The sequence below is a fragment of the Sylvia atricapilla genome, chromosome 13 (assembly GCF_009819655.1).
Source record: "Sylvia atricapilla isolate bSylAtr1 chromosome 13, bSylAtr1.pri, whole genome shotgun sequence".
NCBI lineage: Eukaryota > Metazoa > Chordata > Aves > Passeriformes > Sylviidae > Sylvia > Sylvia atricapilla.
This window is the reverse complement of record NC_089152.1, coordinates 1,745,988-1,771,887: the sequence shown is the minus strand read 5'-3', so window position 1 is coordinate 1,771,887 and position 25,900 is coordinate 1,745,988. Positions and strand designations below refer to the sequence as shown.

Sequence of the window (25,900 nt, the reverse complement as noted above, 5' to 3'; positions counted from 1 at the left end):
TGAGATGGCTTTTTTAGGAGGAAATTTTAAAAAAAAAAATTTTTAGGAAGAAATTAAAAAAAAAAAAAAAAGGCAAACTGGAAGGAGGAGGAAAAAAAAAAAAAACTCAGGAAAAACATTTCCCCCCCTCGTCACTGGGAGCTGCTGATGGTTAAACCTGGTTTTCTGGAACACTGCTTGTTTGTGTGGATTTTTGCTTCTCTGCTGCACAGCTGAAAAGTCCATCCCTTCAGTGCTGCAGAGGGCTTTGAAGTGTCCCCAGCCCCTGGAAGCACAGGTTCAGTTTATGGCAAAGGAGACTCAGCTCTTTGTGCTTCCCCAGGGGCTGGGGTGGGCACGTGGGGCTGGGATCCCAGCTCTGGGCACCCCGGGGTGCTGATGGAGGGACAGTCCCTCACTGAGGTGCCACCTTGCTCCTTGAGGGTTTGGCTTTGGGTGGTGCCTGTCCCAGCTCTTTCACTTGGCTGATCCATCAAATCCTGGTTTGGGCTGGAAAAAACCATCACTGCCGTGGGCACAGGGACACCTTCCACCATTCCAGGGGGCTCCTGGTCCAGCCTGGCCTGGGACACTTCCAGGGGAAACCTGGGCCCACCTTGTCAAAAGGCCTTTTCCAGCTCTTTTATAGCCCCAGAAAATGGGTGTTTAGCTGGGGAAAAAAAGCACCAGCCCAGGGGCAGAGTCCTGGGAGAAGACACCTCCAGCACTGGGGTCTGGGCTTGGCCTGCTGAGGACTGCTGGATTCCTCTTTGGGTGGGTTTTTTGGTGTTTTTTTGTTGGTTTTGGTTTTTTTGTGGTTTTTTTTTGTGTGTGTGTTTTTGTTTTTGTTTTGTTTTTGTTTTTTCTCTAAGAACAAAAACATTTCAGGTGGAAATGCCTTGTCTTGGCTGACCTCTTGCAGGACTGGTAATGGCCTTTGCAGCTCCTGGGGCTGGAGCAGGGATCAAACAGCTCTGCCATTGAAGTGCTGGACTGTGCTGAACCAGCAGCATCAGAGGATTAAACAGAATTAAACCCAAAGCTCTTCTCCTGCCCTCAATCAGCCCTGCACCCCTGATTTCCCCTTCTTTTTTTTTTTTTTTTTAATTTTTTTTCATATTTTCCTGGTTTTGTTCTTTAAAGGGAAAAGAGTTACCTCTGATGGCCAGGCCTGAAAACCCTGACAAAATTCAGCCTGTCCCTGGCAGGGAGCAGGCACAGGGATGCTGCTCCCTGCCCTCAGCGTTTTACCTTCCAGGTTATAAAAGCCCACGTATGAAACCTGCCAAAAAAAGTCAAATTCCCAGCAGTGCAGGGGAGAGGGATGTGCAGAGAGTTTGTTCTGCCCTTCAGAGCAGTTCTGTGTTTCCTGAGGGGTTCCAGGTGCTCCTGTCCTGCAGCATCCCCCACCCAGCCCAGTGCAGTTCCCAAAGCCATCCTTCCCTTCCCACTGGCAGTTCATGGAAGTGTCCTGGTGTCACGTTTGCTGGATGCTGATGCTCAGCTGGACCCTCTGCAGCTTGGCCTGGGTTTGTGCTGCCCTCCCCTTCCTGTGCCTGGCTTTGGAGATGTTCCTCCTCCTGAGAGCTTGTAGCAGCTCAGAGGGATCAGGCTGCCCATCCCTCCAGCCTGGAGGAGCTGGGAATCTTCAAGCTGCATCTCTTGATGCCAGGGATACTCAGACAGGATTTCTTCTCACAGAAGGGTGGGAGACACAACTGTGTTGGTTTTATCTGTGTATTCCATGAGCAGGAGCAGAACCTGCCAGCAGAAAGGCTATTTTTCAGCTCTTTCCATTTATTAAGGTCTCATTCGCTAAGATTTTTTTTTTTTTCCATGAGAGAAGCCAAAGAACGTTAAAGACTCTGTAAAAAGAAAAATAAAAAAATAGTGCCAGCTGCTTTGTGCCCTCCCAGCCCAGCTCCTTCTGTCTCTGAGCTGCCTTTAGGTTTGTCCCACCTGTGTGCAGAGCCTCCTGCAGGGATGGACGTGCAGAGCACAGCCCTTCTCTTCTCCCTGCCTTTCCTGTCCCCTCCTGGCTGCTCCAAAGGCTGCTGCTGTGGCCGAGCCTGGAGCTCACACAAGGCCCCGTTTGTGTGATCCCTCGCTGGGAAAAGCCAAGTTTGTCCAGGGGGAAGAATGAGGCACTTGATTCATCCCCCCCTGCGTGAGGCTGTGGGGTCTGGGAGCATCCCTGTCCTGCCCAGGGAAGGCAAACACGGCCTCTGCTGCCTGGGAACTCCCATGGTTCTGCTTTCCCTTGTTCCTGAATAAATCTTGTTCCTTTGGAAGCATTGGTGCATCTTTCCCCTCAGCTCTGTGTGGCAAACACAGTCGTTGTGCCCTGGTTTGTTTTTTGTTTTTTTTTTTCCCTGTTTCTTTTTTTTGTATTTTGTTTTTCTTTGAATCTTAAAGCGAGCTGTAGGTAAAAATGAACTACAGGTGATTTTTTTTTTTTCCAGCATTCTTTGTAAAATCCGGAGAAGTTGTGACATAACCCACCAGGAGCTTTCACCCTGGAGGTGTCCAAGGCCAGGCTGGATGGAGCTCTGAGCAGCCTGGTCTGGTGGGAGGTGTCCCTGCCCATGGAAGGGGGTGGAACAGGATGATCTTAAAGATCTCTTCCAACTCCAACCATTCCATGGTTCTGTGCTCCGTCCCCTCGTCACCAGCAAAGCTGTGCCAAGCCTCACAGCAAACACTCTCTGGTGCTTATAAAAAGCTCAGGCTCCAAGATTTGCTCTGCTTGGGTTTGTCTGGTGCAGCAGCTCGGGGTCTCCAGCTGTGGAGAGAAGGAGCAGATGTGAAAATGGGCGGTTGAATGTCTCAGACCCAATCCCTGCCTATAAATTGTGTGTCTGCAGCTGCCACCGAGGGCTGGAGCTGTCCTGCCACGGCTCTGAGCACAGTAAAAGTGAATGCAGCAGGATTTTGGCCTGCTCTGGAGAACTCTTTCTGCTGAGGCTTTATGAAGCCCTGAAAACACAACAGCATTTCCTGGGCTGGGAGCAGAGCAGCCCTTGGTGACAAAGCCAGGGCTCAGCTTTCCTCAAGTGTCTCAGAGTTGCTTTCTGAGATCTGCAAAAAAAAACCCAAAAAAACACCACCAAACCCAACAAAACTTTATGAATCGACCAGGAAGCCAGTAAAAATTAGTAGTAACAAGCTCATTTCAATAGAAATGGGTTTGCTGCTCTGCTGGCTGCCAACCATTTATGAGACTGGCCGGGTGCCGGGTCCAGCGCCGCATCCCTCTGCCTCCTGCTGCTGGAAATCATTTGTGACTCCAAAAAAATAAATAACACTATTGTGGAGCTCCTTTTTATGGCTGGGGCCTGAGCTGGGTGGCAGCTCTGGAGTTTGCAAGGCTGAGGGGTTCTCTGCCCCATCTCAGGTGGGTTCCCCTGGGTTTGAGGGCTGCAGGTGAGGACACAGGATGGGAGTTGCATCTGCGGCACGTTGGATTTGTTCCTGGATCTGATGCCAGGGGAAGAGCTGGGTCAGTGTGTGGCTGTGATGTTGCAAGGGAGCTTTGGATGCTGTTGGGTGTTGTGCCAAGAGAGGTTTAGGATGAAATTTTAGGAAAATTCCTTTCCCAGAAGGGTTGTCCAGCCCTGGCACAGGGCACTTGTGGAGTCACCATTCCTGGAGGGATTTAAAAGCCATGTGGCTGTGGCACTTGGGGACAAGTGGAATGATTGGAGCTGCTGATCTTAGAGGGTTTTTCCAACCTTAACCTGGGATTGCTCCTGTCTCTGGTGGGGACATCCCAGGCTGGTGTCCCAGGGAGCCAGGTGCTGGTTTGTGTAGACCCCAGACCCCAGAATGGGCCCATTTCTGCTTTGGTTCATCTTTAAATACTTATTTAAAAAGTCACTCACGCTTCACAGGTTACAGACCAGGAGCACACTGGGCAGCTTCTCCATCACTGGAAACAAGAAAATTGGAGTCCTTCTTTATTCCCCAGTAATTACAGCCACATATTTTGAAATCTCCGTGTCTTTTCCACGTTGAATCACCAGTGCAGACCTTCGGGGCCGGATTGAATTCAGCTGTGCTCGAAAGGGTCGGTCATTTGAGACTCCCAACATTCAAAGATCTTGGCAAATTAGTTTTGCTCTTGCCATGCTGAATTTGTTTGTGTAGAAAAACCTCAGTAGATTTGGTATGTGGCTGTCTTTGAAGGGCTCTGCTTCAAAGGCTGCAGCTCTGGGTGTTTTATGTGCTGAGCTCTGCTGCCTCACTGGGAAGTGTCAGCTCGTGTTAAAGCTGCAGGAAGGAAAAGCTGAGCGTGGCTTTTCAAAGCTTTCAAGGAAACTGGATGCCCAAGGGTTTGTTCCTGTAGGAAACGGGTGCTGGAGCTCCACGTGTGGCGTTGGTACAGCCTCAGGAATGGTTCTCTCCATGCCCCTTCCCTTGTGTGTGTTCTGGAGGATTAGGGAGAGTTGGTCCCGGAAAATTCAGCTGAGATTTTGACAAGTGAGAAGCTGAACACAAGAGATTTGAGTTGGGCCGTAGCTAGTATTCAAAAAAAGGTAAAAATAATACTGTCAAGTTTCCTGGTTCTTGGCTTGAAATAGATTTTTTTTTTTTTTCTTCAAAGAAATTGAAACTCGGAAGGGAAAATGGGAGGACCTGTCTCACATCCTGGACTTTTGCATGTTTAGATCAGGTCTGTCACCAAACAGGTTCTGTTGGAGTGGGGCTGGAGCCCTTTTCCCCTCCAGCCTGGACTATCCATGCACATCCCAGCGGGCTGCACTTTGGAACTGAACACTTTAAAACACAGAAATGCAGGAAAAAAACCCATAAAAGAAAAGGTGCTCATGGAAAAGCCGAAGGGCTGTCACCTCCCAGAGCCTTGGGCTGCCCCAGAGAGGAGCTCTCTGTGCCCTCGCAGAGCTGGGGAAGGTTTTTGTGAGCAGCCAGTGCCTGCTGTGGGAGCCTTGGGCTGCCTGAGGGAAGGAGCTGCCCAGGCTGGGTGTGCACACCAGGATCCATCCAGGTTGAAATGAGGACAGACCAAGCAGCACATCGCTGGGAGCCAGCAGATGATCCCAGCTCAGCCTGGGGCTGGGCGGCTGTGCCTCTGCCCTGCTCCTTTTCTCTCCTCTTCCCCCTTTTTCTCCCTCTCATTGAGATTTCCACACAATATTATTTTAATCCCCCTCCTCCCTCTGCCCTTCCCTGCAGGCTTTCTCCCCCCATGCACTGAGAATGAGAACCAGCTGCCTCCCAAAGCTGTTTCCCCTCGGAGCAGGGCCAGGGTGAAGTTGGCACTGTGCAGGTTGTGGCTGCCTCTTTCTCTCTCTCCCCCAGCCTCCAGAAGGTTTTTCCTCCTGCCTTTGTCCTCTCTGAATGCTGTTGGTACTCCTGGGATTTGGGGCTGGATTTTTGGGGCCATCCCACCTTGGAGCATCACTGGTGTGTGTGTGTCCCCGTGGGGTGTGGCACAGGGAGCACCTGGATTTGGGATGTGCCAATTCCCTGCCACAGCCCAGCCATCACAGCAGAGCCTTGCTTGGGTCAGAGGTTGTTCAAAATTGGCTTTATTTGTTTCTGGAGCTCACCTGTGGGTCAGGCTGCCTCGGTGCACCTCCCTGGGGCTGAGTTTTTGGGGTGTGTTGAGCGCAGGAAGCAGCCACTGGCATTTGGAGTGATGTTTTCCAGCCTTTTCAAACACCCAGAGGAAGGTTTTAGGGATTCAGGAGGTGCTTCCAAGGCAGGCAAGTGACTGAAAGTGGTTCAGGCATTAGCAGCTCACATGTGCCAGCTGCAGTAAGTTCCAGACTCCTCAGAGCCAGCCTTCAGTGCCCCAGGACAGCGCTGAGGGTGAGCACAGCTCGGTTCAACAGAGGGAAGGAGCATTTCTGGGTGAGTGCAGCCACCTGAGGGAAACAGCACAGGCTTTTCTTGGGGCTTTGATTCCTTATTTCTCCTTTAAAGTGGTCCTGGATGCTCGTGGCACACGGAGAAACCGAAGCAGTGTGTAGGGTGGGTGGAGAGCAGGCAGCAGCAATGTTTTTTTCCTGTTCTGTCTTTATCCTGGGTTTGGTGGTGGCACAGAGGCTGTGGCTCCTGCTGGGAGTGCTGCAGTGGTGCACACTGGAGGTTTGGTGGGCTCCAGACTGCAGAGGCAACACTGAGTGCTGAATGCAGATCCACTCCCAGACTGGGAGCATCAGCTTGGATACCTTGGATTCATTCCCTGAGCCGTGCTGCAGAAAGAAATTCTCACCAATTCAGCATTTCAGAGCTTCTGAAACAGGGTGGGTTTTTTTTGGTTTGTTTTTGGTTTTGGTTTTTTTTTGGTGGTTTTTTTTTTTTTTTGGGGGGGGGGGGGTGTTTTTTTTTGGTGTTTTGGTTTTTTGGTTTTTTTTGGGTTTTTTGTTTTTGTTTTTGGGGGGTTTTTTTGGTTTGTTTTTTTTTTTTGGGGGGGGGGTGTTTGTTTTTTTTTGGTTTTTTGGTTTTTTGTTTTTTTGGTTTTTTTTTTCTGACTGACTCAACCCAGCAGGTCTATGAGAAAAGAGGGGCTGAGAAAACACTTCCCTACACGTGCTGGAATTCCAGTGTGGCCACTGCTGCCTTCCCCAGGTGTCACCCAGCCTGGTGGCACTCCCCCAGCCAGGGGGAAAAAAAACCAGGGCTGGCTCTTTGGAAATGCAGCAAGACTCAGAGGCACTCCCAGAGCGGTGCCTCTCTGCTGGAGTGAGGTCGTGGGTGTTTATTTGAGGGAAGAGCAGCTCAGCCAAACATCCTGCTTTTAAACTGAGCCCTCAGAAAGATGCCTGCAGCTATATTTGTGTGCAGCCTCCAAGAGCTGGGCTCTGGGCACGGATGGGATTTGCAGGGAGGGTTTAGGAACAGCCTTGCCCGTGTTTTGGGGTTTCTGCTGCACTGAAAGCTGGGATTTCCTCAGCTGCAGCACACTTCCAGCCAGTGGCAGGCAGGGAGCTGGGTGTCCTGCAGGGCTCTGAAAATCCCACTTCCCCAAGAGGGGTGTTGGAGCCCTGAGTTTGGAGTCAAAATAAAAATCAGTGAGAACTGCCAAGTTTTTTTTGGGAGGGAGTCTTGGGTTTGGGTCAAAACCCCTGTGGGTTTTTTTCCCCCTCTTGTCTCAACCCCAAGCACAGCCCTGCCAGAAACCTGGCTCAGCTTCCCCAGCAGAATTAGGGAGGTTGTGATGTTTGGGGGTTTGTCAGGAGACCTGAAACAAGGTGAGTTTGGCCAGGGCTGGGCTCTGGCTGGGACAGGGATGTGCCTAAGGGAGGGCACAGGCAGAACTTATTTTTGTAGACATTTCATAGCAACAGGGCTAAAATAGAGCTGTTGCTCTGCCTTCTCCATTGCTCTGAAAGGAGACCCTTTTTCTGCTCTGGTGGCTGGGATGTGGCTCTGGGCTGGGCCTTCACAGGGTCCTTCAAGCTGCAGGAGAAATGGGTGACAGCTCTTGGTTTTAACCCTCGGTTCTGAAAAAATGGGCTCATGAATAAGAGTTTTATCTTCACCCTGCCCTGCACACCACAGCGTTGTGCTTTTCCAGCCCCTGACATCCTTCAGTTATGTAGATGTAGCTCAATGCCACCACTTATACATCAATCCTGTGCCTGCAGGTAAAATACCCCAACGGATTTATTCTCACAATCCATTTCCAGCTCCATTTCCCATCCAGAGTCATCCAGGCAATGACACATTACCCTTTAGATTTGAATTCCCTTAGTGAGATGTTGCTTTTTGCGTGTGATTAAAGACCTAATAATGTTTTGGACCATCTTGATGGTGTTTGGGTAGCAATTCTTGCACTTAATCTCAGAATAATACAGACATCCGTGTCTGAGATGGTTTTATAGATATTTAACTGAAGCCAACAGGGAGAAAGAGTCACTAGAAGGGCACAATCCATCTCCTGTCTACAGAACAGGGCTAAAACAGGGCAGATCAGCTGTGTCCTCATCATTCCCTGCTGAGGAGTGCAGATGGGAGGGTCTGGGCTCCTTCACATGGATTTGGGATGCTGTGATTTATCCTTGGAGCCAGCAGAGAGGATTTGGGTGATTGCGAGGCACTTGAAAAGAAAAAAAAAAAAAAGAACCAAAAAAAAAAAAAAAGAACCAAAAAAAAAAAAAAACCCAAAAAAACCCAGGATATTTTTAAAAGAGGGAACTGTAGGATGCTGGCCACTGGCACAAGCAGCAGAGTCCTCTGTGAGCTCCAGCAGCCCCATCTCCTGTGCTCCACGGCCGGGCTGGGAGCCTGATGTCACGGGCAGAAAATAGCCCCTGTTGTCAGCAGAGTTAAAAACTGCATTTTTTTTGTGATCTTGGCCTGTGCTGCTGCCCCTTGCAGCCTTGTCTCCCTGCAGGAACCTGCGAGCACACCCCCAGCCCCTTCCTGATTGTTTTTCCAGCCCCATTACGCAACCTCAGCCCGTTTGTTTGGATTCACAAATTGGTCCCGAGCAGAGTCAATAGCTGGAGATACACACAGAGGGGAAGGGGACTTTATTTGGGTTTTAGGGCCTTGGCAGTGAATGGTGCCAAAACAAATAGGGAGTTTTATCCTGGGCCGTGTTAAGCAAACAGCCCTGGGAGCTCCTGGGGAGAGGTTCAGTGGAGAGCAGCAGGGATGGAGCCATCAGGGATGGAGCCGTCAGGGATGGAGCCAGCAGGGAGATCCCGGAGTGCTGGCCACCACTCGGGGCTCCTCAACGTCCCCTTGAGCCTGGGCTGTTGGCTTTTATTCCTTCATGATGGATTTACAGGGAAATAAAGACCAGCGGGGTCGGCCACAGAGCTCTGGGGGACTGAGCCCGAGTTTTATCTCCTGGCTTTGGGAAGCACCTTGTGTTTACTGAGCTCTGCCTTGGGAGAAATTCAGGTTTTCCTTCCTCTGCTGTGTTGTCCTGCAGTAAAATCCTCACCAGCCTTTCCACTGTTAATTGACTCGTGGCGGGTTTATCCCCATTTATCCCAGATCTCTGCAGTTCCTCGAGGCTTTTGTGGCAGAGCTGGGAGAAGCCAGGTCAGAGTTTCCTTGCATTGCTGGAGCCTTGGCTTTGCTGGTTGCATGAGTTGTACCTTCTCAAAAAGCTCAAGGGCTTCAGGTTTTCCTCTTTTTGGGGTTGTTGGAGGGGTTGTTTTCCTCTTTTTGGGGATGGTGGAGCCATGCTCTGTGTCCCTGTGAGCAATTCTGACTTCACCACTGACAGCACCCTGGAGCAGCCCAAGAGCTGCTAAAAATGACAATTTAAAACCACCCCCCCGGGCCAATTTCTGTTGATTTTCAGCTGTTTAAATACAACCACGGTGAAGTCAGTGGAGTGACTTTGAATTTCTGGTCAATAGATGGAGCAGAACCTGGCTGTGCCCATATGCAGCAGGGGAGGATTTATTTGTAAAAAAAATAAAGGAAATGATGATGGGGGTTGGAGAATAAATGGGGGGTGGAGAATAAGACTCAGGCTCCCCAATTCTTCCGGATTTTTTTACCATCCTGAAAGAACTTTCCCTTTGGAAAACAGGTTGCCTCAAATGGCCCTGGTGGCTTGCTGAGGGCACTGGGTTATGACAATAAATAAAAGCCAAAAGCGCCTCTAGAAATGGAAGGAATGTGAAAATGTTTAAATGATTTAGTACCAGAAAACTTGATTTGAGCATTTAATCGAAGAACATGCTTTCATCTTTAAAACATCAGCGTTTGAACTCCCATCCAAGTTTTTTTTTTCCAGGCTTTCTACGTACTTCATCATATACAACAGCAAGCTGTGCTTTGCAAAGGGAATAAACTTCCAGTTCCCTGATTCTGTTTGTTGTTGTTGCCCCAAAAGTACCTAAATTGCTGTAGAGAGGCTGTTTTTTGGGGGCAAAAAATCCTAAACATGTTATTGCCTATGTTAAATATGGTCTGGTTTATTTGAAGAATGGGAGCTGGGGAGTGCAGTGTCCAGGGAAATCCCATAAATGTGCATCGTTTCCCTATGGAAACCAGCCTGGATACAGATGTGTCAGTCAGCACAGGGTGGGGTTTTCCCAGTTGGAGGGAATATTCACCTCTGGGAAGGTGATCTCCCCCAAAAAATCACCACGAGAGGGGCTGGGCTGGGTGGGTGGCACTGGTTTGGTTGCAGTCTGAACTGGTGGAGGGTTGCAGGAGTGGGTTCTGATGAGCTGGGCTCGACTTCAAACCTTCCACAGGGAAAAAAAAAACCCACAAAAAACCCATTTCATTCTTAAATCGGACGAGCACGAGCGGATTGTTTTGGAATTACAGGATTTTTTTGAGCGTAAGAGCAGCTCTTTGAAGAGGAAAAAAGCCCATGGCCACCACCACCCACCCTCAATGGGTGATTGTTTACCCCAGGCACAGAACCCCTTTTTGGGGTGAGCTGAAGGGATCAGCTCAGGAATGATTTCCCTGGGATTGTGACCTCAGGGCCCCTTTGGGGTGTGCAGCATTGGCATTGGAAATGTCCCTGTTTGTGTTCCCTGAGCGGGGCCTGTGCTGGGGGCAGATTTATGCTTCCTAAGTACATTGTAAAAAGTTTTATAAAGCAGCTTAAATATTTACACAATAAACATTTAAGGAAACGGTTATGCCTCTAAAGGAGCTGCTGATCCTTTGGGTCCATCAGACCATGGACACACGAGGGGATTTTTAACTGTCTGACCTCCAGGAATTGCTTCTTTTCTTTTTTTTTAAATTTTTTTTTTCCACCTAACTGGTTTTAAGCAGGCAAACAAATGGAAACTCATACACAGGAACTTATAAATAATGTTAATGACCTGGCTTGTATCCTCAAAAGCCAGGAAATTTAGGAACACTCTGGTGAGCTGGCCCTTTGCTCACTGAAGGGTGGAAAGCGTAGCTGGGAGGATTCCTCCCCAATATCCCAGCCAGCCCTGCCCTCTGGAAGTGGGAATCCATTCCCTGTGTCCTGTCCCTCCATCCCTTGTCCCTCTGCAGCTCTCCTGGAGCCCCTGGAAGGAGCTCTGAGGATTCCCTGGAGCCGTCCCTTCTCCAGGTGAACATTCCCAGCTCTCCCAGCCCGGCTCCAGAGGGGCTCCACCCTTGGAGCATCTCCATGGCTCCTCTGGAATTGCTCCAGCAGCTCCACATCCTCCTTTGCCTTGCTCTTCCCCCGGCACAGCCACCTTTCTTCTGCTCCCAAATGTCCTTTCTCAGGGCTCCAGGGAGCTGCCAGGAGCCCCGTGCACCTTTTATTTCTTGTTTCATCCAGCACCAGGCTGGGAAACTGCCTGGAATTCTCCCCCTGGTGGGAAGGAGCTCCATCCCGCTGTAGGAGTGCAATCCCTGGTTTGGGTGGGAAGGGAGCCGTGGGGATGATCAGATCCAAACCCCCGTGGGTGTGTTGAGGAAGGTGGGAGGCTCCAGCCACTTCTCCTTGGCTTGGTTTGCTCCAAGGAGAGCATCCCAGCCCCTTTGGGTGACCATTCCCTCTCATTTCAGGCCAGCAGGGAATGGGGCCACCCTTGGGTGGCCAGGGTGGGTGCTGTGCTCCCCTCCTCACCAGCACCCACCTCTCCTTTCCTTGTGCTTCCTGAGGCACTCAGGCTTGGGTTGGGTTTTTTTTTTTTCCCCTCCTGCTCGCACGGCAAACGGATGTTTAGATCCGAGAGGAAATGGGATTGCTGTTTGCTCGGCTCCTCCTGGAGCAAACAGCCCTTCAAAATAACTCCTGTGGCCTAAGTGCCAGGAAAAACAGCGGAGCCAAAACCTTGTAAGCAAATAATTGGCTTTTTTTTTTTTTTTTTTTTTTTTTTTTTTTTTTTTTTTTTTTTTTTGTCAGAGGGCTCCTCTTCAGCTCCCGAGTTCGCAGATCGGAGCTGCTCTTTTCTCTTTTTCACGTTTTGTTTTGAGGTTTTGCAATTCTTCTCCCAGCAAACAGCTGCAGTGTGTGTGCCAGATGAGGGGGGTGTTTTACTGATCCCTCACTGCTGCTTCCAGGTGATTCCCTGGGTGGGAAATCGGGAGTTTCTGGAGCTCAAATCTGGACCTTGAGTGCTGAGTGTTGCCGTGCAGGAGGTGGCCCCAGAATGCTGCCCTCGGGGTGTCCTGTCCCTGTCCCTGCTCCTGCAGGGATGGCTCCTGCAGGGCCCTTGGCCAGGGCTGTGGGAAGAGCTCAGCTTCCCCACGCAGCCCAGCCCAGCCTGCCTGAGTCACCCCAGGCAGGGAAAGCTCTCAGCAGGTTGGGAAAACCAGCTGGAAACTCCCTGCCCTGCCCCAGGGCTGGAGCTTTGCCCCAAAAGCTGCACCCTTCGTTTGGGAAAACTGAGCCACGACCACCCTAAAACAGAGGAGAGGCCACAGGAGCTGCCCAGGGTGAGCACTGCACATCCCTGTGCCTCCAGGGATTCCTTTGGGATACAGGAGGCCAATTCCTGCCACTCCTGGGGCACCCACAGAGGGGATGGGGTGGGTGCTGGGGAGCAGGATGTGGCTAAAACACACCAGGTGAGGAATTGTCACCCAGACTGAGCTGGTTCTCAGCTCCACAGCCGCCTCATCCCGGATTTCAGCCGCTCAGCTTCCAGGGAAAAGGGGCTGCAGCCTCACTGGGGTGTCCCTGGACACCCTCACCCATTCCCACCAGCATCCAGGTGCTGCTGTGCTGGAGACTCCTGAATTTTAGCCCTGACACAGAGGATGCAGAGATGGGAGCGTGTCCTCCTGCTCCCTCTTCATCTCCTTGTGCAAAAACTCGTTTGGGCAACGACTGCAGACACTGAGGTGAGGTACAGGGGGAACAGGTACTTTTTTTAACCTTTATTTTATTTTTTTTCCTTTGGAAATGCAGCCTCTCACAGCCATGCTGTCACAGTTAAAATAAGGTTTAAATTACAGGGCTGGCTGTGGCTTTTTCCCTTTCTTTCAGAATTTTTGCCAACTTGCAATTTACTTAATGAAATCCTGCTATTTCGTTTAACGGGGATATTTTTTGCAGATGTTGATTTAACCCGGCTTTATAAAATATGTGAACTGTGCAGTTTCTTTCCTATTTTTAACAATTGCAAGATTCGAGTGCAGAACTTTGAGGGAGTTTTTATAACACGAATATTTATAACACCAATACCTGTTTGTACCATGTAAGACCTTGGACCATGAGACTTCCACATCATCCACAGCCCCATCAGAAACAGTGTGAAATGCTGCAAAAATGGGCAAAAAAATTACCCAAAGTGAGAATTTGTGTTGCTCATTGGAGCTTTGTGAATGTATTTCTGGAAAAGTATCCGGCCCTGCTTTTTTTACAACCAGTTATTCTTCAGGGGTTTTTTTGTTTGTTTGTTTTTTTGGGTTTTTTTTGGTTTTTTTGTTGTTTTTTTTTTTTTTTGCAGGGGGATTCTCTGCATCCATGTGGATTCTTTCTATGTGTGATATATATGGAACGAGGAAAAAAAAAATGGTTTAGGCTGGTGACAAGTGGCCTTTTTAATGTGTAATGCCTGGTGTTTCCCCCAGAATTCCTGACTTTTATTTTTCAGAAGGGATTTCCCTGGAGGGAGGGGAGGAATCTGATATTTCTCCTCCAGAGCTGAGTGGAGGGAGTGCAGTGTTGAACTCATTATCCCTGAGGATGCCTTCACGTGCTCCCTTAATCTCCCTGGCCTTGATGTACAAAGAGCCCGACCTGCTCCCCTTCCTCTCCTTCCCCTTTTCCTCTCCATGGGAAGGTCATTTTTGGTTTTTTTTAGCTGCTTCTTTTGCAGTTCCTGAGCTCAGCTTTTGCTTTCAGCCCCAAAACAGCTCGTGGAGGAGTTGCAGCCACAAACCCTGCACAGACCAATCCTGAAAAGGGTATTTATTTTTTTTTTTTTTAGCTTGAAAATTCAGCTCCCAAGAAAGATAAGAGCTTGTCCTAGAAAGGTGGTGGGAGAGTTTTTTAAGCCAAAATTTCACATGCTGTAACTCACAGCATGGAGGGGGCAGGACACAGGGAATGGCTTCCCACTGCCACAGGGCAGGGATAGATGGGATCCTGGGGAGAAATTCTTCCCTGTGAGGGTGGGGAGGCCCTGGCACAGATTTCCCAGAGAAGCTGTGGCTGCTCCTGGATCCCTGGCAGTGTCCCAGGCCAGGTTGGACAGGGTTTGGAGCAGCCTGGGACAGTGGGAGATGTCCCTGCCCATGGCAGAGGTTGGAATGGGATGAGCTTAAAGTTCCCTTCCAACCCCAACCATTCTGTGATAACTCCTGAATCCTTTTCTCCTCGAATATCCCAAACTTGTCTGGGATTCGTATTAGTGCAGCAGGACAGGATGTATTCCATGGAGTTCTCTGTGTATTTTGGCATTTTCCTATTTCCCCCCTTCCTCTTTTTTTTTTTTTTTTTTTTTTTTTTTTTTTTTTTTTAAAGAAACTGTGGTTTGTGGAAATGAAAACAAGTCCTTCTTGGCCAGGAAGGGTAATTGGTGTGAGTCACCTCCATGGGCAAGTTCAGAGTGAGGAATTTGGTCACCTGGGAGAGGACACTGACAGATGGGGACGTTGCTGCCTCTCTGGGCTGCAGTGGTGCTCTTCAATGTGGTGGGTTTTATGCAAATACATCGATTTTTCACCCCCCACCTCTGCTTCCACACCAATTTTATCTTGCACTTGAATAGGTTTTACAGCACCATTCCAGGGAGTATGAAAAAGTGACAGCTGGGCTCAATGGTTTTAGAGTTACAGCTGGAACAATTCTAAGGAGAGATCTTTGATCTTCAGGGATGATCTTGTCCCAGGTTAGCAGAAGTGGGTGCTCTGTGCATCCACTGCTCTGAGCTGCTGATCTGCTGATTTTCCAGAAGAAAATGAGCAGATTTTCTTCTCCATGGCACACAAATGGCACGAGGGCTGTTGTGCTGCAGCTTTGCAGGAGATGCCAGCACAGCATCCTCACTGCTCCCACCGTGGGTGTGAGGGGACCAACCCTGGGGCTTAAATCCCGAATTGCTGAAGTCATTGTTTAGTCTTTGCTTGAAGTGGGACTCGGAGCCCGTGGATTCTGGCCACGAGCAGTTGGGAGTGGAGGGAGCTGCCTGCTGGCAGCCAGGGCTGAGGTGTTTACACACCAACACACGGAGCAGCTATGGGAAAACCTGCCGTGTGTGGGTGCCCACGCAGCCCTGGGCACGTTGGAGGAGGGCAGGAGCCATCCCTGTGCTCCTTTCCACCTCTCCCTGGTGGGATTCCTGCACCAGGCCCTTCCCAGGGCTGCTCACCCCGATCCCATCCCGACTCTCCCAATCCCTCTCATCCGGCAGCGAGATCTCCCCGCAGAGGCTGAGCCTCTCAGCGTGACCAGGTTGGCAGCACACAGGAGGGATTTGTTTCCTTGCAGAGGCCACGTTGGCACCCCAAATCCTTTAATTCCCTGTAAAACTCCTGCAAATCTGCCACGAGCGAGGACTTGCAGGAGCCGTGGGCGTTGTGACACGCGGGGGCAGCCCCGCAGCCCTGGCTCCCGTCTCGAGGTGCCTGAGCAGACAGAGAGGCTCTGGAGAGCTTTATCAGGAGCAGGATCTTGGGTTCTGGCCAGGGAGAACAAAGCCTGAATTCCCATTCCGCTCTCAGCCCCTGTCTGCTTCCCATATATGTGAGGGCACCGACACCGTGCTGGAGAAAAGCGCCTTTTTTTTTGGGATTATTGAGGAAGAATTATCAGATGAGGGGGAGGCTTCAGCTGGAGCCATTTTGGAGTGAGGGTTGGGTTGGAACAGAAGACCCACAGCCGGTCTGGGGTCTGGGATGAACCCTCTGGCACAGGGTTGGGTTGAAAGGCAGAGTTCCCAAGCTGAGCTCTCGTGTCTGCCCAGCACTGGACTCCACACCCAGCCAGCCAAGGAGGAGCAAAGCAGCTCATGCCCAGGTTTTATGGAGAAAAATATTTGTTGGGCTGCTTCTTGTGGCCCCCTCAGGGAGCCTCTTCTGTCACAGGTTGTTTTCCAGGTCAGGGATGGTTTCCTAAAGCTTTCTCAGTCCTTGATGCTCACAGTGGTGTTGGCATGGAGCTGACAGAGGTCTGCCCTTGAAGGTGCCACTGTGGCTGCTGAGAAATCAGGGTGGCCTTGGGGTTTTTCAGCCCATTTGCTGCTCCTCAAGTCACCTCTGGAAGCCATTAGCTCATTCTCAGGAGTAAATCCCATGGAGGTGTGAGAGCAGGGAGAGGATCTTGCTCCAAAGGGGGGAATGGCTGGGGCTGGAGCACAGTGCAGGCTCTCAAAATACATCTCATGGTGGTGTTTTCTTCGGTACTGCTTTGGTTTTCCTCCCAGGGAGGCAGCTCCACTCATTTCTGGTTAGGAAATGAGAAAGCTGCTGCAGCCACAGCCTGCCCAGGGTCCCGTGTCCTGTCTGAGCTCCCCAGCCCAAAGCTCCCATTTTTCTGGTGTTTTGGGAAGTGGATTTTCTGTGATCAGCTGGGAATCTGAAGGAGGCCTCATGAAGGGGAAGCTGAGCATTTCCCTCTGGAAATGGCAAATTTGGGTTGTTCCTGGGGGAGCTGAGCTGTCATTTGGGGTTGGGCTGCTCCAGGAGGTGGTGATGGGCTGCCTGGCCTTTGCAGGACAGGAGGAGCTCAGTGCCCATGGATTATCCAACAGCTGGATATAAAACTGACTGCTGGGTCCTGCTGCTGCTGGGGACACCCTGATGTTCTTAAGAAGTGTGCAAAATGAGGATTCTCCAGCAGCATCTCCGCAGCTTCTTCATTTTCCATCCTCACCAACAGCCTCTGGCTTCCAAAACAGCTCCGGCCTGGGAGAAACCCCTTCCTTGGGGGGGTCTTTTCCAACATTAATGATTCAGGGTGAGTGCTGGGATTGGTTTGGTGCAGCCAAAGGCTCTCCACTGAGGAGATTCCCAGGCTCTGCTCCAGCCCCAACGTGCTCTCCCCGAGCGGCGCGATGGAGGCGGGAAGGGAAAGGGGTGTTATTCCTGTTTCTCTTCTGAGGGACCTACTAATTAGTTTCTGCTTTTAAAAGCCTTTGAAGCTCTCAGCCGAAACTTCTCTGGGAGCGAAAACTATGATTATTTATATTTATCCCATTTCCCAGAGGCCGGGCCCCAGCCGCGGGATGCTCCGGCCGCTCCCCCAGGGGAATCTGACAGCACCCCGAGCTGCTGTGCCAAGCCAGAACGGCTCCCAAAGGTGCATGAGAGCCCAGGAGATCCCATTGGGCCGTCCCAATCCGTGCCCATCCCGCTGGGATGTGGTTGGTGTGGCTGGGATTGCAGCCCCCGGATGGATGAGTGGTGGTGTGGGGAAAGGAGCCTTGGACGTCCCAGTTGTGGCTGGAAGGGAATGCTGCCATCCTCTGATTGATGGGGTGATTTCTCCCGGATTTCTCAGCGTTTTTCAGGCTCTGGGGGAACAAAATAGGATTGCACACGTGGTTGTGTGGAGGACCTGAAAATGTGTGAGTTCTCGGTGTAAAAGCGTGAAAAAAAGGGGTTTTTTTTCTCCCCTGTTTTGTCCCAGCTTCCCTCATCCTGCTGCAGAGGGCACTTGGGAACGAACCCAAGTGAAGGGAGAACCTTCTCCCTGGATTCTCTGGAGCTGCTGCCTTGCCAGGAGCAGGCAGAACTAAAAAAAACAATCTGAAGATTCCCACCCAACCTCCTGAACCTTCAGAAAAATCAAACAGTGGAGGGACCTTCCCTTGCCCAACCTTTCCTCCGTGCTTTTTCACCAGCTCGTTTTCCAGCGGGTTGGGGCACAGGGACGGATGCTCACGGAGATGCCAAGCACCACGCCAGGATTTTGCCGGGTTTGGGTTTCTCCAGGGCTGGTTTCCAAGAGGGAAGGAGTCCCAGGCAAGGCGGGCTGTGGTTGATGACAGGTCTGGTGCTCTCAGAAGTGGCAGCCAAGGTGGGCGGTGACGGTCGGGGCTCCTTTTGAAGCTCTATTGACATTGTTGTGTTCCCTCGGACGTGCCAGGTGTAACGCAGGTACCTGCAAAGGCCCAGGGGCTGGAAAAGCCAGGGATGGGCCTGAAAGCTCTCCGAGGTTAATAGAGACTCAAAAAAAAAAAAAAAAAAAAAAAAAACAAAAAACAGTTTTGAAAACATCACCTAAAACCTCTGAAAACTTTAGAAGGAACGCATAAAACTGTCAGTGAAAAATACCCGAGTTGGGTTTTTCCATTTTTCACCCTTGGCTGAAAAGTCCTTGCTAAAACAGGGGAGCTGGGAGGGAAAATGCTAAAATACTTTAAATTCATGTTCTGGATTGTGGATTTAATAGCCAGGGAAGGTCCATTAGAAGCAAACTCCTTGAGTTTAGCTTGAAAATAAGCTAACTGATGATGACTTCCAAATTTCCGGGCAGAACTAGACATGGCATGTGTTTTGCTTTGAAGGATATGAAAAAAAAAAAAAAAAAATTAGCATGAGCTGATGATTTTGCAGAGTGGTTTCTTTTATGCAGAGAAAATTGTTTTCATCCTCATTCTTGGCATTGGCTCCTTGTCCTGTGTTGCTTTTGTTTCTTGGGCTGCCATGGAAATGTCCCCCTTTCCCCCCAGGCCTCTCCACACACCTCTTGCACCAGCTCTGGTGCTCGTCAGCCCCTTTTTTTTTGAACTAATTTAATTAATTAACCCAGCGCAAGTGTTCTTCGGAGTTAATCATCTCCTGGGTTAACAAATTAAATCTGCTTGGCAGAGGAGCAGCAGAGCTCTGCTCCGAGGGAAAGGCTGGGAGAGGAGGATGCTGGATGAGGTGGTAGGGAGGGCTCTTCTCAGCTCTCTTTCCATGGTTTTTATGGGATAAATATAATTTGGGATGAATGTGATTTGGGATCACTGGTGTCCGTGGCTGTCCAACACGAGGAATGTGCCTGGTGAGGGTGGAGGAGTTGGGACCTTATGATTAATGACGACGTAAAATCACATTCTTCTGTTATAGTTGAGGTAGGAGCTGGGCTGAGTCCTTACATTGAGTGGAGTAAACCAGAAATCTGGGAGAGAGTTGGATGCTGTGCAGCCTCAGGAGGGTCCAGCTGGCTGTCCCTGTGGCTGTCCCTGCCATTGGTGACCACTTCCAGGGCCTCTGTGATCCAGGGAGAAGCTTTTCTCGGTGAAAGCTGGGACATTAAAGGATCCTCTGCTGATGCTGGGCTTTAAGGTGAACGTCCAGGAGGAAAACCAGGGCTGCCCATCCTGCTGCTTGCACCCACCTGCCTTTTCCCCATTGTCCTGCCGTAACAGCAGCTTCCCGCTTCCCTGGAGACCCCAAGGAGGAGTCAGGGAAGGGGACTGAGGTCTCCAGTCCTCAGCGGGATTTTCACATGGAGGAAAGCCCCTGCCCAGCCTCCTGTGTGTGTTCCCTGCTGGGGCCAGCGCTGGGGCAGTCCCTGGTGGCACCCAGACAAGGGTCACCAACCCCTCCGAGGTGCCCTCAGAGCCCACCCAGCTCCCAGAAGGTGCCTGGTTTGTGTCCCCAGAGGGGCCCCCCGTGCTGGGGACAGCTCTCTGCCCAGCCCAAGGGGCCGTGCTGGGGTCGGTGCTGCTGGCAGGGGGGCTCTGGGGGGCACCGTGATGCATTCCAGCTGAAACTTGTAAGGCAGAGATATTTAAAGTGTATTGGTTTAAAGAAAATGGTTGTGAGCTTTGCTGGGGCAGATTGACAATTAATTTTTTTTTTTTTTTTTTAAGGCCATAAAAATTCCATTTCTGCTGTGGAAAGTTTTAACCCCTTCCTTACCCCCTGGTGCTTGTTTCCAGGGGTATTAACGGAGGATTATTTTAACTGATGGCTCCCCAGTGACCTGTTAATAGATTTTGGGGGAAATGTGTGTGTTCTTTGTGCTGGGCTTTTTATCAGGAGCTTGTTCACAGTGACCTGTGTATGGCTGGAAACTTCCAGCTTCCCTGCTCCTGCGTGCTGGGCAGTGTAAATACAGATCTGTGCTGTGGCAGAGGGGAGGAAAACGACTGAGCATGGGTCTAATGGGCCAAAAGTGGAATAAAACTGAATGGAAAGACGTTCAGGGAGGATGTAACTGAGTGGAGTGTGAGTACAGGAGGGAAGGACATGGAAATGGGGAGTGGGCTCTGTGGTGGGGGCACTTTTGAATATCCTCCTTCATTTCCAGGTTGCCCAGATGTGCATCAAGTCCCTGTCACATCTGGAGAGTGCAGTGATTTATTTTTCATGTCTATGGTCTTCCCCATGGGCACCTCTTAGACGTGTTTTGAGAAGCTCTTCCTCGCAGCCATGTACTGAAGGGGCCATTTGACCTGCTGAGAGGAGGTTTGGTGGCTTTGGAGAGGCCAAAGAGTGAATCAGAGCCGTTTTATTTCATGTGTTTCGTGATCTGCCCATGTTTTCCATCCTGCTTTTAAGTGCAACATCAAGCAGTGGGACTCTGCAGCATTTTGTTTTGGAAAAAAAGCATCTTTCTTTTCTCTTTTAAAGCACTCCTTTGAACTTCACTGGCATAAAACGCTGTCAAATCACAAATAGTCTCAAACCTCAAGTTATTTTCTTTACCTCCACACTCTGCAGGGAGCAGCAGCAGCAGCACTGCTTAACCCAGAGTGGATTTACAGTGTTTGCTCTCTGCATTTATTCCCAGCCCCAGATTCCTTTTGCCTCAGCCATGCCAGGAGCCTTTTCCTCTTTAAATTCTGGGTTGGATTCTCCTCTCTTGCTCCTTTATCTGTAATTGTGACGCTGTGAATTGTTGGAATTCACTCCGGGATGTGCTCGGAGGCATCGCTGCCGAGGAGGAAGCAGCAATGCAGAGGGAAGGAGTAAACACAAGGCAGAGTTTCAGCCCCTCCATCTGATGGCTGAAGGTGGCTTTGATGGAGGAGATAGCCCTGACGCCAGCCCCTCTGGAGCTGCTACAAGTTGTAGCTGCCTTACAATGATAGTTGTTAAAAAACCCGTCCTGTACCACTGCGGGACTCAAATATTTTCCTTTCTTCAAAAAGAACGCTGACAAGCCCGCCTCTGTTCCAGCACAAGGCAGTGGGTGAGGAGGGGAAAAAAAACAGAACAAAAAGTGGATTTTCTTGTCTGTGCATAAAGGGCAGAGCGGAAAAAAAAAATTTAAAAAAAAAAAAAAAGAGGAGGGAAAAGTGGAATATTTATTTAAAAGGCAGAGGAGGAGGTGGTGGTGTGGCGGCCGCCCCTGCTCTCTGCAGAGTGGTAGTGGCTAATAGCTGGAGGCGAAACTAATCCTTGGCAGGGGATGAGACACAGCGCAGGCCCCCCTGATTTGGGGGCTTGCTGAAGTGCTTGTTTTATGTCAGGGCTGCGGGATGAGTTCATCTTTGCAGGAATTGGTTGAGTGCACCGGGAGATAAAAGGAGGGAGAGGAACCCACCGTGGCACGGGGAGCGCTGGGAGAGGGACCTTGGGACAGCTTCCTGCAGGCAGGGGCTGCTCAGAGGAGCCTTGAACTGTCCCCTTCCAAAGGGTTGTTTCCCTGTGGGTTGCTTTCTTTTGGATTTTAAAGACTTTCCTCTCCCCTGGCCAGAAAAAGCGGGTTGAAAGGAAACTTCTCACTTCTTGAGGTGCAGCTAAAACTCAGGTCCCCTCGCCTGTTTGAAGGAGGACAGGACATCTCCAGAGGTGCTGTGAGCTGGCAGTGCCAGGCAGGAGCTGTGGGATGACAGAGATGAGGAACACCTTGGCAGGGGGATGCATTCATGGATGGATGGAGTGAAGTTCCTGCCGTAAATTGCATGGAAGTGCTTTTAATAAAGCTATTTCAGATGCATGTGAAAAGGCCTTCTCCTGTTTTCATGGAAGATTTTGCTTAGGTATTTCCCAGTTCCTGGAAAGCAGAGATGGGACCAGGGCTGTTGGCACCTCCAGCAAAATATTTTTGCGGGATAGGCACTGTTTTCCTCTGGCTTCCCTTGCCCCCCTCGTACATTAATTTGTAATAAACCATGAGAAACTCCTATTTAAATGTTTATTGCTGCCTGTTCCCCTGATTAATGGAGCTGCTGGGGGACACTGGAGGTTTGAAGTCATCCCATCCTTAATCTGTAAGGGAAATGCAGAGGCTGAGCAGTAGTTTTCTCAAAAATGTAATAACAAAACCAACATAGCTAATGGGCATGGAGGGGCTTTGAGGAGGTTGGGAGGTTAAACAGATGCAGAGCTCAGTAATTGCTACCAGCCTCCAGCCCCGGCACATGAAAGGCCCTGAGCTGGTCTGTAGCCCCCAGATCACTTGAGTGGGACAACAGCAAAGCTCAGTGTTTGGGGGAGATCTTTGGAAAGGCATTGGGAGCATCTGTAGGATGTCCCAGGGGAAAAATGACCCTGAAAACTGGATGCTGTGGTAGATGGATGGGTCTCTGAGCACCCTGGTTTAGTGGAATTGGTCCCTTTTGATGGCAGGAGGGATAGACTGAGATGGTGTCCCCAAAAATGCGACCTGTGGTGGGTGAAGTGGAAGAGATTGATATGATTCCCCCAAAATATGTGAGCCGTGGTGGGTAAAGGGGAACAGACTGATATGATCCCCCCAAATGTGAGCTGTGGTGGGTAAAGGGGAACAAACTGATATGATCCCCAAAAAATGTGAGCCGTGGTGGGTAAAGGGGAACAGACTGATATGATCCCCCCAAAAATGTGACTTGTAGTGGGTAAAGGGGAAGAGACTGATGTGGTCCCCCCCAAAATGTGAGCTGTGGTGGGTGAAGGGGAACAGACTGATGTGGTCCCCCAAAATGTGAGCTGTGGTGGGTGAAGGGGCTGCTTGAGGCTGATGAGCATTGCCCACGGCAAAGGGCATCCTGCTGCCTCCCCGCCTGCCCCATCACCCGCTCCCCCAGGGCCCTCCCCTTAAATTTGTATAGTTACAACTCCAGTTAAACTCCAACAAAAGCCGCTTAATTCAAAGCTGGTTAATGGGGAGGGGAGCCGGGGTAATCTGAGCCTGAAAAGAAGCGGGGCTGGGAGAGCTGTGCCTGAAATCCCCTGTGTCAATGGGGGCTCTGGAGCAAAATAATGGCATCACCCCGTGGGCGAGTTAATGGGACATGATGGCACGGAGGCACCGGGGTCAGCAGGCCGCGGGCACGTGAGGGATTGTCAGGGAGCTTAATGCCACAGCAGAGCAGAGCTCCGTGCTGGAAACTCCACGGCGTTTTGCTGGTGTGCTAGGAGCAGGAATGACGTTCAGCAAGTGGTTAATTCGCCCTCTTTGGGGCTTCCTTCTTTTTCTTTCTGGAGACATCATAAATTCTGGAGGCATCGTAGATTAAACAGATTTCTGGCAGCCCGCGTCCCTCCCGTCTCCCCTGAATGTAATTCCTAGAAAGAAGAGACGTTTCTCATTGTCTGGAGAGAGTTCCAGTGGGTTTTTAGAAGGACATGTATAGTTCATAGCAGCTACTCCCCCTTGGCATGAAACACTTCCTCAGATTTCATGTTCCCCGTGGGAACGTCGGCGTCGCTGTCGGAGAACATTACACAGAGGAGACACCCGGCGGGTCACTCATCCAGACACGTCCTGGACATCCCCTGGGGTCAGCCCAGCACAAACTGGGCTTGGAAAGTGGGGCTGCAGAGCACAGCAGTGCTGGGGAGCCACCAGATCCTGGGGACAAGAGACCGGGACAGTGTCCACACGGGCTCCAGGGGGAGGAATGCAAATATCCCGAGGACACGCGGGTCCGGCTGCTGGATGCAGGGTTGGACATTAAACTGGAGAGAGAGAGAGATGTGCGCTGAGCTCATGGGAGATGGTGGGCGTCCTGTGGGGTCTCCAGCCTGGGCTGGAGCCACTAGTCTTGGTGACATTTGACATAACTGAAGACAGGATTTGGGTTACGCAAAAGCTTTGGGTTGAAGATGGGCTTTGGCTTGAGCATACATTTTGTGGACAAATTTTGGGTTAAACAGAACTTCTGAGGTGAACACAAACTTTGGGTTAAATACAAGTGGGGGCTGAACATGGAGTTTATGTTGAATACAAGTTTTAGGTTGAGCATGGACTTTGGGTTAAATTCCAGTTTTGGCTTGAACACAAGTTTTGGATTGAGCGTGAAATTTGCGTTGAACACAGGTTTTTGGACTGAGCACCATCTTTGGGTTGAACACAGATTTTAGGAAGAACATGACAGGCTGAACACAAGTTTTGGGCTGAGCACCATCTTTGAGTTGAACATCTTTGGGTTGGATACTAGTTTTGGGAAGAGCATGAAATTTGGGTTGAACACAAGTTTGGGGTTGAACACTGTCTTTGGGTTGAACATGAAGTCTGTGTTGAACACAAGTTTTGGGTTGAACACCATCATTGGGTTAAACATGAAGTTTTTGTTGAACCCAAGTTTGGGGTTGAACACCATCATTAGGTTGAACACAGATTTTAGGAAGAACACGACATTTGTGTTGAACACAATTTTTGGGTTGAGCACCATCATTGGGTTAAACATGAAGTTTGTATTGAACACAATTTTTGGTTGAACACCATTGTTGGGTTAAACATGAAGTTTGTGTTGAACACAATTTTTGGTTGAACACCATTGTTGGGTTAAACATGAAGTTTGTATTGAACACAATTTTTGGTTGAACACCATTGTTGGGTTAAACATGAAGTCTGTGTTGAACACAATTTTTTGGTTGAGCACCATCGTTGGGTTAAACATGAAGTTTGCGTTGAACACAATTTTTGGTTGAACACCATTGTTGGGTTAAACATGAAGTTTGTGTTGAACACAATTTTTGGTTGAACACCATCGTTGGGTTAAACATGAAGTTTGTGTTGAACACAATTTTTGGTTGAACACCATTGTTGGGTTAAACATGAAGTTTGTGTTGAACACAAGGGTTGGGTTGAGCACAAGTTCAAGTTCTTACCGAGCAGAGCTGACGGGTGGGAGGAGCTTTCCCAACCTCCATCCCCGTGGTTTCCCAGGTTCTCCCAGCACTCCTGACTCCCTCTCTGTCCCCGCAGACGCCAGCACGTCGCCCGACGCCGTGAAGAGGAGCCATTGGTGCAACGTGGCTTACTGGGAGCACCGGACGCGCGTGGGCCGCCTCTACACAGTGTACGAACAGTCTGTCAGTATCTTCTACGACCTACCTCAAGGAAACGGCTTCTGCCTCGGACAGCTCAACCTGGACAACAGGAGCGAGACTGTGAGAAGGACTCGAAGTAAAATCGGCTACGGGATTTTACTGAGCAAAGAACCCGACGGGGTGTGGGCCTACAACCGCAGCGAGCATCCCATCTTCGTCAACTCGCCCACACTGGACATCCCCAACTGCAGGACTCTGATCGTGCGCAAGGTGATGCCCGGTTACTCCATCAAGGTGTTTGATTATGAGAAGTCCTGCCTGCTGCAGCACACGGCCGAGCTGGATTATGCAGATGGGCCCTACGACCCCAACAGTGTCCGCATCAGCTTCGCCAAAGGCTGGGGGCCTTGTTATTCCAGACAGTTCATCACCTCGTGTCCTTGTTGGCTGGAGATTTTACTCAGCAACAACCGATAACGGTCAGCTTCTGACGAAGCGACAGCAACAAAACACACACAAACACACACAGAGAGAGAGAAAGAAAATAAAAGACAAAAAAAAAAAAAAAAAAGACTACAGAAAAAAAAAAAAAAAAAGACACAGACTATCCCAAATATCATCTACCTAGATTTAATATAAAGTTTTATATATTATATGAAAATATATATTATACTTGTAATTATGGAGTCATTTTTACAATGTAATTATTTATGTATGGTGCAATGTGTATATGGACAAAAAACGGAAAATGCACTTTGGCTTATATAATTCTTTCAATACAGATTTTTTAAAAAAAAAAAACCAACCAAAAAAAAAAAAAAAAAAAAAAAAAAAGAACCCGAAAATTATACAGCAAAATAGGAGAAAGCCCTAATTTTTGATGTATGGTTTTTTTTGAAATATTATTAATACCCAGACAAAAAGCTAATAC

At 49.8% G+C, this 25,900-nt stretch overlaps 1 protein-coding gene across 1 annotated transcript in view; it reads left to right on the top strand.

Annotated features, from left to right (window-relative positions):
- Positions 1-25,479, top strand: part of SMAD6 (SMAD family member 6) — a 37,833-nt gene extending 12,354 nt beyond the window's left edge. Inside the window, 1 exon segment of the mRNA XM_066328187.1 lies at positions 24,905-25,479. Coding sequence (XP_066184284.1) covers positions 24,905-25,446 — 542 coding nt within the window. The 3' untranslated portion in view covers positions 25,447-25,479.
- Positions 25,480-25,900: the final 421 nt, after the last annotated feature.